This window comes from Vanellus vanellus (genome assembly GCF_965231255.1).
Source record: "Vanellus vanellus genome assembly, chromosome: 7".
NCBI lineage: Eukaryota > Metazoa > Chordata > Aves > Charadriiformes > Charadriidae > Vanellus > Vanellus vanellus.
In genome coordinates this window covers 21631320-21644892 of record NC_138912.1, presented here as the reverse complement: position 1 = coordinate 21644892, position 13573 = coordinate 21631320, and the positions used below count along the sequence as shown (strand labels likewise).

Below are 13573 nucleotides of genomic sequence, written 5' to 3'. Positions count from 1 at the left end.
CCTCAGAGGTACTACTGTCAGTAATCAAGATGAAGACACAGAAACAAATGCTTGTGTACCAAGATAGTCCATGCAATACTTCTTCCCCCCCCCCCCCCGAAAACCCCAGCAGTTCAGAGCTGATAAGGCCACAGGCACTGGCTAGAAGAAACACAAACGGCAGAACATGCCACTTACAATTCAGGAGGTGCACATGTAACCAGCTGCTGCCACCCTTCTCCTCCAGCACTAATTTGGAAGAAGGATCCCAGGAAACAGTTGTGCTGGCTGCCTGCACACTCCAGCACACTGACGTCATGTAATTGAATTGCAATGCTTTATTGGGCAGATAGACACATTCGGAAGGGTGTGGATGGATGCAGGATACATAGACAAGACCAGCACCCTGTCTGCAAGAGGCAAACCAGAAGACGCTGGTTTTAATGCAAGGCTTGCTCACTTGAGCTGCTACCAGACTCCTGTGATTTCATAACATCAGGTAGCTCCGGGGTGCTTGAGAAGGGGTCAAAACACAATGGTTCAAAGGTGCCATCGCCAGGTCTAAATAAAGCCAAGCCCACTGTGGCAGGAACATGAGGACAGCAGCTTTGGCTGCTTAAGCCACAGTTTAGCAAAGGCCTATCATCATCATCCAGCAGCCGGTCATCTTTGTAGAGCTGCTGCTTCTCCAGTGGCCTCTTCCTCCACCACCTTTTTCAACTCATACACAGTTGTTGTCTCTTTGGCCTCAGTGGAGATTGTTGTCTTGTGACTGTGAATCATCAAGTAGACATCTATCACTAATCACTACAGTAGGGCTTCCTGCAGTCCACTGTCACCAAGAAACAGATTTCAGTCCTCTTAGTGAGAAACCTGTATTTTCAGGAATAGCTGAAGTCAAGACAGAACTATCATTAGATGAATGGATCCAGTGGGGACAAGGAAGGGGAAAAAAAAACAACAAACCCCGCATACAGGGAGCTGCTCTGCTAGACAGACCAAGATCCTCATGCTCTACACAAGCAGAGCTATTAAGTACTTAATGACTTTTGTGTTCCTAGCTAGCTATCAACTAGCAGAGAGATTTTATCAGTGTTAATAAGCTTTTGTATTACTTTAGCTTCTTGCCTAAAAGGGTTTAATTCTCAGTTTGCTTTGGGCCATGTGCATCTACCTGAGATCCCAGGAGCACGCAGCTGTGACTGCACTCAGCACAGGAGAATGCAGCGCACAAAATGATTGGGCTTTGTCGGTTTCTAGTCAGGCAAGAGACAAGAACTTTACTGAACATGTGACCAAGCCAGGGAAGGCAGCAAAGTTGATAAATATGAAAGTGTTGAGAGTTGTCAGACTAATAGGTCCTGTTAAAATATTTTAGCCTCCTACTGGAGTTCCAAGAAATTAGCTGTCAAAATAGCTCATTGCCCAGCACCAATGCTGATAGTGGAGACTCAGCTTAGGAGTAACACTTCTCCCACCGAGTTTGGCTAGGGCTGGCAGCATTAGCTTAAAGGGAGCTCTTCAAAGCCCAGTCTTTTTAGGAACACTTTATGATAGTGCCAGTGTAGTTGCTTGTCACATGCAGAGCAAGTCAACACCCAAGAAACTAAAGGCTCACTTCAGCTCTGAAGTCCTCAAGAATCAAGGACATCTTCCCAGAACTGACATTACTGGTCCCCACAGAGGAGTTCAGGGCCACCATGGAGCTGGCTCCATCTGCACCCACAGACACCAAACCCTACTCCCAGCTCTGGAAGAATAGCAGCACTTCAGGGATTTGGGCTGCTCTTGTCTTTGGGTTGAGAGGAGTAAGGTCCAGAGGCTCATGAGCAGCTACTGCTCCCCCCACCTCCCAGTTGGAATGGAGCAAGACACTCCTCTGGATGAAGGCAGGCAGTGGCAGTGGCCAGCTACCTGCAGCCCTGCACTGCTGAAAGAAGTCAGAGCTCTCACTCACTAGGTCAGAGGGAGGGAAAAAAAAACCCAACCAAAAACATTTAACCTTGTTTGTCTCTGCCATCTGCACTTTGATATCACTGGCACATGCAAGCTTTCCATGACAAACCTAGAGTTAATCCCTTGTATGGTCATTCAAGCTAGATCACACCAAAGATAGTAACAGATGCAATAATTCTGTTCTTCCTGTATTTTTTTCCTGTCTAACAGGACGACAGACACTGCTATTCCAGCCTGGCAGAACCCAGTTCATCCACCCCTGAGCAGCGACCCAGGTGCTCTGTCATCCAAGTGTGGCCATAAACTGGGTCTTTGTGTCATCTCAGCTCAGACATGCACATGTACATGTTCCAGCTGGAGTACCCTGTGCTGTACTGCGTGTTCTCCAGGAGAGGGGAAGAAAAGAGCAGAGAGGTGTCACAAGTGCAGCATAGCCAACAAAACCAGGGGGAGCCGCTCTGGACTCAGACTCAGGCTTTATGCAAGGGCTAAATCCTGCTGAAGGCAAGTGGGATCCTGGGATCTAAATAAGCTTGTGGATTGAGACCAAAACTACTCCTTCTGCAATCTTAGCGCTGAAGGAAGGAAAAAGCAACATTTACCTCTATTCAAGGTAGTGGAGGGGTTAACACCGCATTTGTGTTTCTTAAACTGTTCAGCAAAATGACTTAAAAGCCAGGCTTTCTGCACAAGGAACAGCTAGGGAACTCAATTTTTGCTTTAAAGGGAATACACTCAGAGACACAGCCAAGCTGGACAAAGGGGAGCACGCATATAGGCTAAACAACTTGAACTACTTCAAGTTTAAAATAAACAAAACCCCACACATATGAATGACCCAATGGCCATCTGCCCCAGACCAGTGGGGAAAGAAAGGGAGATTCAATAGAGAAATGTCTTTTGAAAATTTACATTAGGGAGAGGATTTGGGCAGGGTGCATTTGCATAACCTAAAAGCATGAGGAAGTCAATTTTGAATCCATCCTGCAGAGGGAAGACTAGGACCCACCACAAGTGGTGACCACACAGATGCTGCTGAACCTCTGATAAGTGACAAACCATATTCTTATTGGCAAGGGCCAGGTCACACAGGTGGTGCTTTTGGGGAAAATACCTGGACTTCATGAAGTCCATTTGATTCCCCAGGAGTTGCACACACATGAATGCAACTAAGGGTCTGACCTAAAGGCTCCGTCCCATGAGTTCTGCTAAAAAGGGAAGCAATCAGTTGTCACAGCCAGGAGAAACATTAGTTTCCCTTCCTAGCTTCTCTTTAAAACAGATTGATGTGAACCATTTTGAAGTTAGGTCAGATTTATTTGTGTGCTTTAATCCAATTTTGAAGCCCACTGGATCATTTAGTTGTTAAGCAGTATATTAGTTCTGAATCTGGAAACACAAGGTGAAGCAACAGACAACTAGCAGGCCATGGCCAAAGCCACTAAAATCTACTGAAGAGAGGTTTTTCAATGTGAGACAGTTTTAGTCAAATTATGGAATCAATACCCTAGTCAGAGCTTTGGTGACCTGGAGCCACCACCCAGGCACCCCTCTGGTTTGAGGGAGGGCCACAGCCCAGACCCTCCAACTCCAGGCATCTCCTCAGAAAACTCAAAATCCTTCTAACTGGCAAAAGCTTCCCAGGGCAGAATTGCCTCTTTGACGTGGCACAGAGCCACTATTTTAGTCAAGCCGCTACATTATTTGACCAGTTTAGTTTGGCACCTTCCCTGACAGACAGAGGAGCTAGATAAACAGGGCAAGGCAGTGCTGGATGTTCCTCTCATTGCTTCACGGACCTCAAGCTGAGGAGACCCATACATTAACTGCTGCTGTACCCCTACGGCCAGTGAAGGAAGTTGTTTTACTTCTTCAGTCAGTATGTCTAGAGCTGGGCTGCAAGCCCTTCCAGTGCAACAGACCCCAAGGGAGAAGGTGTAGAGGGAAAGCAGCAAGCTGCCGTGGTCTCCAAGTCTTAGAGGTAACCTTCTTATTTGTCACAGCCATCAGCTAGGCAAGCTAGGCTACAACAGCTTAACCTGCCCTTAACAGAGAAAACCCCAGAGGACACTTGCTTAATACCGCAGCCCCAGAAGGCAACTTCATTTACACCTGCACAGAGAATCCTCTCTACTCCTTTGTTACCCATTTGACCTGGAAAACCTTGTTTGTCTCAAGAGGAGAGGTCCAAGCAGGTCAGCAGGAGACAGGTTCAGCCTCTGTGCTGCTACAGATCTCTTCGACAATTCACTCAATATTACAGGCTTTCATAAGTATCTGGTTTCTTCAGTCTTGAATCTGCTGTCCAAGATGCTTTAAACTCCTTTTTTTCTTTTATTTTAAAGGAAAAAATGCACACAGCATACTTTAATACACATCTCAGGTTAAAGTGGTAGAGCTACCAGGCCTTTCTGGCAGCAATAGCCTTGAGCACACTGCACTTCAGCTTCCTATTTTATATATTTGTCTACTTGAGAAACAGCAAGAATAGTAAGAAAGTTATTAATATAGTTATTTCTCTCCAAGGAAGAAAGGATAATTAACTAATTAAGTAAATTAATCATCTTAAGTAAGAAAATAATTTAGAATCCACCGTGACCTTCAAGTCAGAACTCGCTCAGTATATTTCCTTGCAAACATAACACTTATCCCTCCTCAAACAGCACAAGATTTGTCAAGAATTACAGCAGGGACAGGCCAGAAGTAGGTCTGGCCTCTAATTACACTAGACCATAATCAAATGGTTTCAATTAAAACAGAAGCAAATTCATATCACATACTTAAAGGCTTAGTAGTGTAAGAGATACATTACATTTTCATCTTACTGCTTCTCATAGCTAGCAAAGTCATTTTGAGCAAGTTATTCCCTTCAGATAGAAGCTCATTCATTTAAGGATTACCAGAGGAGTTTTCTCGAGGCACTTCATTAGATACCACAACTGTTTCCTGCAGCAGAACCACACGCAGAGAACATAAGCTGCCCAAAATCACAAAGTTAACACAAAACTTGATGGCCACAGTGCAAAGTCAAAAGCAAACTACAATAGAAGGTTTAAAGCTTCTCACTGAGTACACACAAACAAATGAACAAAAGGAACTTACATAAATCAAATCTTCGGTTGCAACAAGCAGCAGCCACCACCTCCACAACTGCCCCTTTACTCCTGACCCCTCAAGAGACCACACTCATTCTGCCACTGCCCCTTTTAAGCAGAAACCACTTTGAGTGCAGCTTTGCTTCCTCTAGCTATTTGTCAATCAGTGGAAGCTAATGAGTTCAGCCATACCAATCAAGGTGCCTAATTAAACCTAGGTGTGCTGAAAGAGCCAAGCTAATGGAATTAAAGCAACTCATTATGCTGGGAAGCCTCTGGTAACTTTTAAAACTTGTTATGTCTATGCTCCAATTCAGTAAAGCGTTGTTGGATCTCTCCAGCCCCCGATGCAGCCGCAGGGATCTGTGCTAGTTTTCCCGGCTGGTTTCGAGATGCAGCCGCACATGCTGCGTGTTGCAGTGGTCTAATTGCACAAAGCCCTGGGCACTTATGGCAAGATGGGTATTGAAAGAAACGTCCTCGTTTTAGTGTTGCAGAAACAACACTGCTGTTTGTGTCCGATTCCAGCTGTGTCTGAGGCAGGTGTGCAGATGGTGAAAGAAAACCGGAACTTTTGCTTTCTTTGCCTCCCCCAATCCTTAGCATCGCTGTTGTTGCTGTCAGGAAAAGAGCCACGAGTGACAATCATCCTCACTGTCACTTTCACCTCTGGACTGAGACAATGCACAGTTCATCGCACTTTTGCTGCCAAAAAGGTGCTATCCGGTCACGGTGATCTGCCTCCATCCCCTAGGCCTGGCTTGGCTTTGGCAACTGAGAGATACAAAACTACACCTAGTCCCTGCAGGTCCCTACATATGGACAAAATGATGTGTCTCTCATGAAATAATTGAAATGGTAATAAATCAGGCTGAGAACAGTGGACTCTCCACACCACTGCACTGTATGAATGGCCTGTCCCACACCTGGGGGCGGTCTCCCTGCGGCAGGTCAGCCGAACAATAGTGCGCCGCTGCCTTGCGTGGCGTGTGCCCTTTCCCCACTGTTCCCTGGTGGCCTGCCAGTTCTGGAGGCGTAGCTTTCGGGGGGTCAGACCCTTCCGCTGCCACCAATGCTGATGTGGAGTAGCTAGGAGTATCTACTGGAGTTTCTTCAGATTTACACCAGCACAATGGAGATCAAGGTGCCAATGTACGTCAGTGCACAAAACAAGGCTTCGCAAGACTTTTTGAGGTGCCACCTTCTGATCGATGATCGGAACAGGTTAGAGTGCCCATTGGCACCTGGGGTGCTCACGTTTACATCACCTCCCTTTCCACTGGCCATTGTTTCCTCACTGTATATAGATACACGCTACTCCTCGTTACGAAATGTGAGCAGCCCATGCAAGTATGGTAAGTTAGCAGCTTATAATGTGTGTGTGTGTGCGTGGGTGCATGTCCACTGGAAGCATTTTTTAAATCTGAGTTTATTAGGAATAGTAGGACTCATCCTTAATTTTGTGCGAGCTAATCTCCTAGCCCTTTGAAAAAAAACCACCTAATTTTAAAGAAAGATTCTTGTTTCTTTTCTAGAAATTCTTGCTGCTCCTTTTCTCGATCCTTCTCTTCTCAAGGACTCTGTGTGATGCTCGCTGTTACTTTAGACCAGCCAGCAAATACGGTAAGAATGGCAAATATATTAGACATCTCTGAAGCATTAATTCTGAGATTCAAAGCCTTTTTTTCTTAGAAATGTTGAAATAGTAGAATATGTTCTTTGCTGAGGAATGATCCAAACAGATGCATATTCAGGAATCAACCCATCTGGAGGCACCTCTGGACACAGAGAGAGACTCTGCCTTGTTCAATAGTTACCCTATGGGCTGACGTATAACTGAAGTCCTTGCCAGGTAGCAAAAACCATGTATTTTTAAGCAGTGTTGACTAACCTGAGGGGGGTACCTGACACTAAAATCAAAGCAAAGACAACACAGATGGTGTTTAAATTCAGTTTAGCAGTGCAAGCTGAAGTCTAATATGAATCGGGGAAGAGGGAGAAATTAAAGTCTAGACCTGTATGTTGAATATGAGAAAGGGCAGAAAGATCCTACCGTAGCCGTAAGCTAAGGCATTTCCCAGATCCATTGCAGTAGCAGAATAGTGCTTCTCTGGTATGTGGTTGCCACCACGTTATCATGCCGTGTCATTCACTCGCGCACACATCAGGAGCAAAGACACGGTATCCTTTCTGCTGAGCACCGGGTTAGAGTCTTCCCTGGCGTGACTCTAGGGAAATCAGCGCTTTGTTTGCCGGTCCACAGACATAAGGCTGTAGCCTTTGTGTATTGACACGTGCTCATATTGATCTACTGATTTTCTGTTGTGTGCCTGCAGGGTGCCTTTCAAACAGAAACCTCTATGTTTTTGGTGCGGTGTGGAAGACTGAAGATTGTTACCAATGCAGGTGTAAGATGAACGCAATGATTTGCTGCAGCTTGTAAGTTCACCCAAATTATTGTTCGTTTATTCAAGTACTGGTTGAAATGGCCGGACTTAAAGAACCTCATTGAACGTGTGTGTTGGAATTTCATACTCGCATGAGCAAAATTCCTCTGCCAGTTAGTTCTAATTAGGACCAAGTAGAATAATCTGGCAATCACATTGACTTCTTTGGGAAGAAACAAAATGAAACACAGTTACGGTCTTCCCAGCACACATCTCTTCCTCATCACCACCCCGTCCTTCTTTTGATTCTGACACTAACTGGGTGTATGGTTTCTTTTAGCCTCTGTTTTCTTCCTCCTTCTATTCAGCAGCTTGTCTCCAGATACCTAAACACCCCACAACACACATTCGTGTGGGCTTCTGCAGCTCTGCACCAGACCAGTGGCCTGCTTGCAAGTATCTAATCAGACCAGAGCTGCTCCATAACCTTCCCGTGCAGCCAAGAGCTTATCAAAACAGGACACACGTGTCATGCTCTGATAATTTGCTTTCTAAATCTTCTTGTGTGTTCCTGCCTCATGAATGGCAGGTGACACATCAAGGAGAGCTGTGTCTTCCTGAATATAGTGGTGTGAACAGATTATCTCCCCAGAAGGCTGGAAAAATTCTTCCTGAGGTGAGGGAGAAGAGAGTCCCATAAAGGGTCTGTGAGGAAGGATACAACCCGAGGAATCCTTGGTGGGAAATATTCCTGGCTGTCCTCAGCCATAGGAGGGAGGGAGTCAGCCTGTGCTGAAAAGAGGTTCTACTGGGAGGTATTCATGCTGGGGTGATTCAGAACTCTTGAAATGGTTTGTTATTATCAAGAAAGTCCTAGTCTGAATGGGGAAGACAGAATTAATCTCTATTTCGTCTGTGTGGGAATTTATACCAATCCCTAAGAGAATGACGAGGGAGAACTGCATTTGGACCAGACAAACATTGGGAAATCACTTCATCTGTTACAGCCATGATCAAGGCTCTGTATTCCTCCTGTGATAATCCATAGCACTTGTATTAATGGAATCCATGAACCAAATCGATCCATCATGTAGCTTGCTCCAGATGGCTGTGGTTCTCACTCCTTCTCACTCCAGGTCTTGGCTGCTGATTTTCTCTTTGCCTTTCTCAATAACAGGGTTTTAGTCCCCAAGAACTATGACAGGGTGAACTGTGTTGGCCTATTCCACAAGAAAAGTTGTTCCATCCGAGTGGTGAAGAAGACTAATCCTGACATAAGCTGCAAAGTCTACAATGGAGTTGGTTAAGACCACGTGATGTATTTCTCCTCTTCCACACCTACCCCAGAAGTTGAACGTGCTCTGGATCTCTCCTACAGAGGAAAGCAGCAAAACAGCATGGTTTCAGGAGGAATGGGTTCGCCTCATGCCTTTCACAGCTCTAATTGTGCCCCATCTATCTCATTTCTGACACTAAGTGGTTTACCTTATAACATGCACATCTGTAACTAAGCTTTACCACAGGTAACTGTGACTTTTTACCTTTTGGGATCCAGAGTTAAATAAATTTTCACATACATCAAATCACTGCGTTTTCTTCTAAGTAGTCACTGATTGGTCTTGTTGAAAACAGAATAATTCATGGTGTCTGTAAATGTTTGTAAATCTAATTATTGATTTGGAAATCATCTAGCTTTTAGAGTAACAGGTATTATATAAATTGTTGCCAGACAAACGGATTCATTATGCTATTACGCTCATCGACATTCCCCCAAGGATATGTGTACTAGAAGAATGGGATGAAACAAAGCAGAGAACAACCCTTTGAAAGCCTCCCCCCACCCTGGTGCCTTGTGTAGGTCAATCCATTAGTGCAGATGCACAAGGGAACATATTCTCCAAGAGATGACTGGAATATTACAAAAAAGGCAAGCCCGTTCCTGAGAGTCCAACCTACTGCAAAGAAATGCCATATAAATAGCTCTGTAGCCTTCCATACCAGGGTAGAATTTCCTGCAATAATCTTATCTGGATCAAAGTCCACTGACAAACAACCCCATGAAAGCTGTTTGTACAGTAAACCTAGACAATAAAACATGTTTAGCCAGTAGACTTCAGGCACTACATGGTGCCTGGTGCGAAGTTCATGAAAGTGGTTTATATGACTAATATCCTATAAAACATATTTATACAATATTAAGAGCAATTATAACAAGAGCGCTGTACAGCTTAAAAGGCCCAGATAAATCATTTGAGTGTGCTCAGTTTATTTAACACTGACATCATAGGTGTTTTCTTCGTCTGCCTTTCCTCTACCTTGCTGAAGTATATGACAATGAAATATTTCAGCTGATGGAAACATCAACTTCTTTTTAATATCTGTTGTGAAAAACCACAGTCACACGATCTATTTTCAATTGCGCTGCTGAGAGTATACAAGTTGCAAACCTGCACATACTAAGGAAGGCAGCTTACCAATAGGAGAAAACCCATCCATAGCTCCAGGTACTACCAGAAAGTCATTAAGGTGATTCCAGGAAGCAGGTAAAATGAGAAATACACTCATAGCTTCTTAAATCTTTGGCCCTCAGGATTAGTTAGAACATCTCAGTAGCAGCTCCCTTTGACAATATCCCCGTGTGCCTTCATGGGAGTAACGGACTGGACATCACTGGGGCTGGCTATGACCCTTCCAGCCTGCCAGTAGCAGACACTGGAGGGCCCCTCGCTTTTCTACTTGCTGAGGGTGGGTAAGAGGATTTCACCCATAGAGACAGAGATAGAGATAGAGATAGAGATAGAGATAGAGATAGAGATAGAGATAGAGATAGAGATAGAGATAGAGATAGAGATGATAGAGATAGAGATAGGAAGGACCATGCTATCAGCTTTCTGTATGCTAGCTGCATTTATAAGGGCCTGCCTAGGGGGCCAGGAGGAACAAGGCATTCCTGAAGGCTTGAACAACATTTAAGCAATTCAGAAAAATCCCCAAGAAAATATATAGGTTTTACTAGCTGCCCCCCGCCCCCATGGAAGGAGGGGTATGAACAAATTGGAGAAGGCTGAAAATGGTTAAAATATCAATTATGCTTCAGAGAGAGGTAGACATTCTGAGAAAACAAAGCCAAACCAAACTTGTGTGAATACCTACAGGGAAACCCCGTAGGCCTGCTAAGCTTAGCATGCACATGGACTGTGTACTGTTCCATGGTACATTTTCTCCATATGCTTTCATCATCGAGTACCTAGTACTATTCTTTGTGGACACTGCTCACTGTTTAACAGTGCCAGAGAGAGCAGGACTCCAGATGCTGGACCACAATTAGATTTGCTAAATGTACTGTAGGAGAATTGGTGTCTGAAATTCCATGCTCAGAGAGAAAGAGACCGAGCATCAGGGCTCCATCAACGAAGGCTGATATGGCTGAAGATCTGTCACAAGAGCATTGGAGGAGACCCTTGAAGCACCCAGAGTGCAGCTATAATCCCACTGCTACGACAATCTTGTCACTCCCAGGGAAATGCTTAATTGCACCCAATGAGTGTTTCTCGGTAGAGGCCTTGCTGTCACCACAACCACTTGCAGAAAGGAGTTATTTGGCCAGCGCAGAGAGGACTATGTCCCCATGCATCTGTAACCCCTTGAAACGGGTTGTCTCCATGGAGCCCAGCTGCCTTATGTAATAAACTGCAGAGAAAACAGGACAGTTCCCCAGTGCCTCCCCGTAACAGGAGCACGTGCTGTGGAGAGAGAACGGGAGCAAGACTGCGGGCAGTAGGGCAGCCCCATGCCACATCAGCTACGGTTTCTTCACTCCGTTCCCTATAAACAGCAAACGAGGGCTGGTCTGTTGGTTGCTAGAATCAATGCAAACTTACTGATATGAACAGCAGCAGCCAGTCTGGCCATCACGTGACTAGCGATAGCTGGGACGACGGTACTTCCATGCTGCTTCCCAGCAGCAGGTGTCCTGCGTATAGAGGAATTTCCAGCCTTATGCTCCCTCACACAAATACCGCTTGTGCATTTTGCAAAAGCCTTAGCGGGTCAGGACCCTCCCAGAGATCCTCCATGGATACATGTTCACTAGTCCCCACTGTACTGTGAAATTAAACGTGGCCAGATTCAAACCAGGCACTTCAGGCACCAGTATCACAAGATGCTGAACCAAGCCCACAAGGCCCACCCGGGTGAGGAAACAGGTATCTGCATCTTTGGCTCACTGCAGCTGTTCTGACTCCAAGCCAGCTCCAGTAGCGTCCCTGCTATGCTGCAGCCCAGGCAGCTGCCGCGTGGCAGCTCCAGCCCCGCCACGTCTCTCGGCTTGCACTCAGGGGCTGCTGGGTGCCTGCAAGTCCCATCAACACGAACTAGTGCAGGGCTGGAGTGACCCGAGTGCTGCGCCCACACCAGTTTGTTAATAGTGAACGTTTTCACCCTGCAGTTCGGACAGGATGTGGGCAGAATATGCGTGCAATAGGACTCCAATGCAGCGCCGTTCACCTCATCAAAATTGGCCAGAACCTTCATACAGCAGTTCATCCTAAAAATCCGGCAAGAAGAAAGTCCCAGGTGCCATAGCGAAACATTGGTGGTTTGGGCATTTCCTCACCCCTGGGAGGCAGAGCCCTGAGCAGTCTTGCAGGAACAGTGCTGCGGCTGTTCTCTGCGGACTTTAAGAGGAGACCATACGCTAATTTGCTGCTTTTCAGGCTCTGCCCAAATGTCTGAATTGAGAGAAGGAAAGTGACAGAGCCTATCCTTAAACGTTTGGAAGGTGTGGAGGTAAGGCTGGCTGAGTGATGCTGCAAGCTGAGGGGGGACAAGAAGAACAGCTTCACAAATCAAAATACCCCTCAGTAAAAGGACTGTCTGTTTCCTAGCGGTTTTCCTCTCATTTCTTTAATGCTTCGAGCAGCAGAACAAACAAACATATGATAAATAAATTAAGGAAGAAACAGAAGTGAACAGGCCAGCTAAATAAATCATTTGGGCTTTTCTGGCTCCAGTAAGATAGGAAGCTTCTACTTCCTAAGGAGCTGGCAAGAGGCTCGAGATCTGTGTGGGCTGCTGTCTTCTCAGCTGGAAGCACAGACTTCATGTCCCCAGATCAGAAAGGTCATTTCTTTCTGAGGCGTCTGGGTAAAAGGGAAAAGTTGGGATATGGGATGCTGGTTCAAACTAATTGGTGAATAAAGCTCCTGAAAAGGAGGCTGGGAAAAATAAGTAACACAAACCAAGCAGCAACTCAGGGATGCCCTGAAGAAAGAACCAGTAACTACAGACAACTCTCCAGTTTACATCGTTCGTTACACAGATTCCAGTTTTACGCTTCTCAGCATCGTAAGACATGAGAAATGCCAAAACACGCTAGAAAGACCTTAAATATTCCTGCTTCTGCTTTGATTATTTCTTTAGTGATGAAAGATGTTAGCTAAGTGCTTGAAGTAGATGGGCACATCTGTAATAGCTGGTACCAGAAAAAATGAAAGAAAGACTACAGTACAAATGAAAAACTATTTTCACATTTAGTTTGGTTGATAAGAGCTTGTGCTTATTTTCATACTGAAATGTTTGATTTCTGTTGACATACTACATAACTACAAATGAAAACACACATTTTGCTACTTACACACTTTGAGAAGGGCCCCAGAATAACATTAACCAAGGGACTAGTTAAGGAGCTGACCATAGCTGAAAACCCGCTTTAAGTAAAGACTGAAATTAGGTTATTCTGATACAGCCCTTGGAAATACTCTGTGTATTTTCCAAATGCAAGAGAAAAATTTGCAACTCTGATTTCTGCCTTGTTTTTTCATGAGAAAGACCTGGGACAAATCATTGAAAACTGGAACTTCTGCAAATCCTTCTTTTCCTCTGTTTCCAACTTTCTCAGTGCTCTCACGTTTCTGAGTTCTTCGCCTGAGTAACAGCATCCCTCTTCCTCTTTCGCAATTTAAGGACTTGCAGCCTGTATCTCTCTCAAACAAAATTTCGGTATCCATCTGTGGTGGAATGGAAACATCGAGAAAACTGATACTGGCAACCTTTTCATACATATGAGGCAAAATCCTCTTGGACCTCTAAGGAAATCTTGCCTCAGCAAGGAGTACAAGGTTAAGCTCTTTTCCTGTATTTTGTCCCTTTGCTTCA

At 45.1% G+C, this 13573-nt stretch overlaps 1 protein-coding gene across 1 annotated transcript; it reads right to left on the bottom strand.

Annotated features, from left to right (window-relative positions):
• Positions 1–419: 419 nt before the first annotated feature.
• ELOB (elongin B) lies at positions 420–11962 on the bottom strand (the record flags this gene model as incomplete). Its single annotated transcript, XM_082486436.1, is given in 3 exon segments — positions 420–681; positions 683–773; positions 11644–11962. Coding segments are annotated over 3 exon segments (672 nt in total).
• Positions 11963–13573: the final 1611 nt, after the last annotated feature.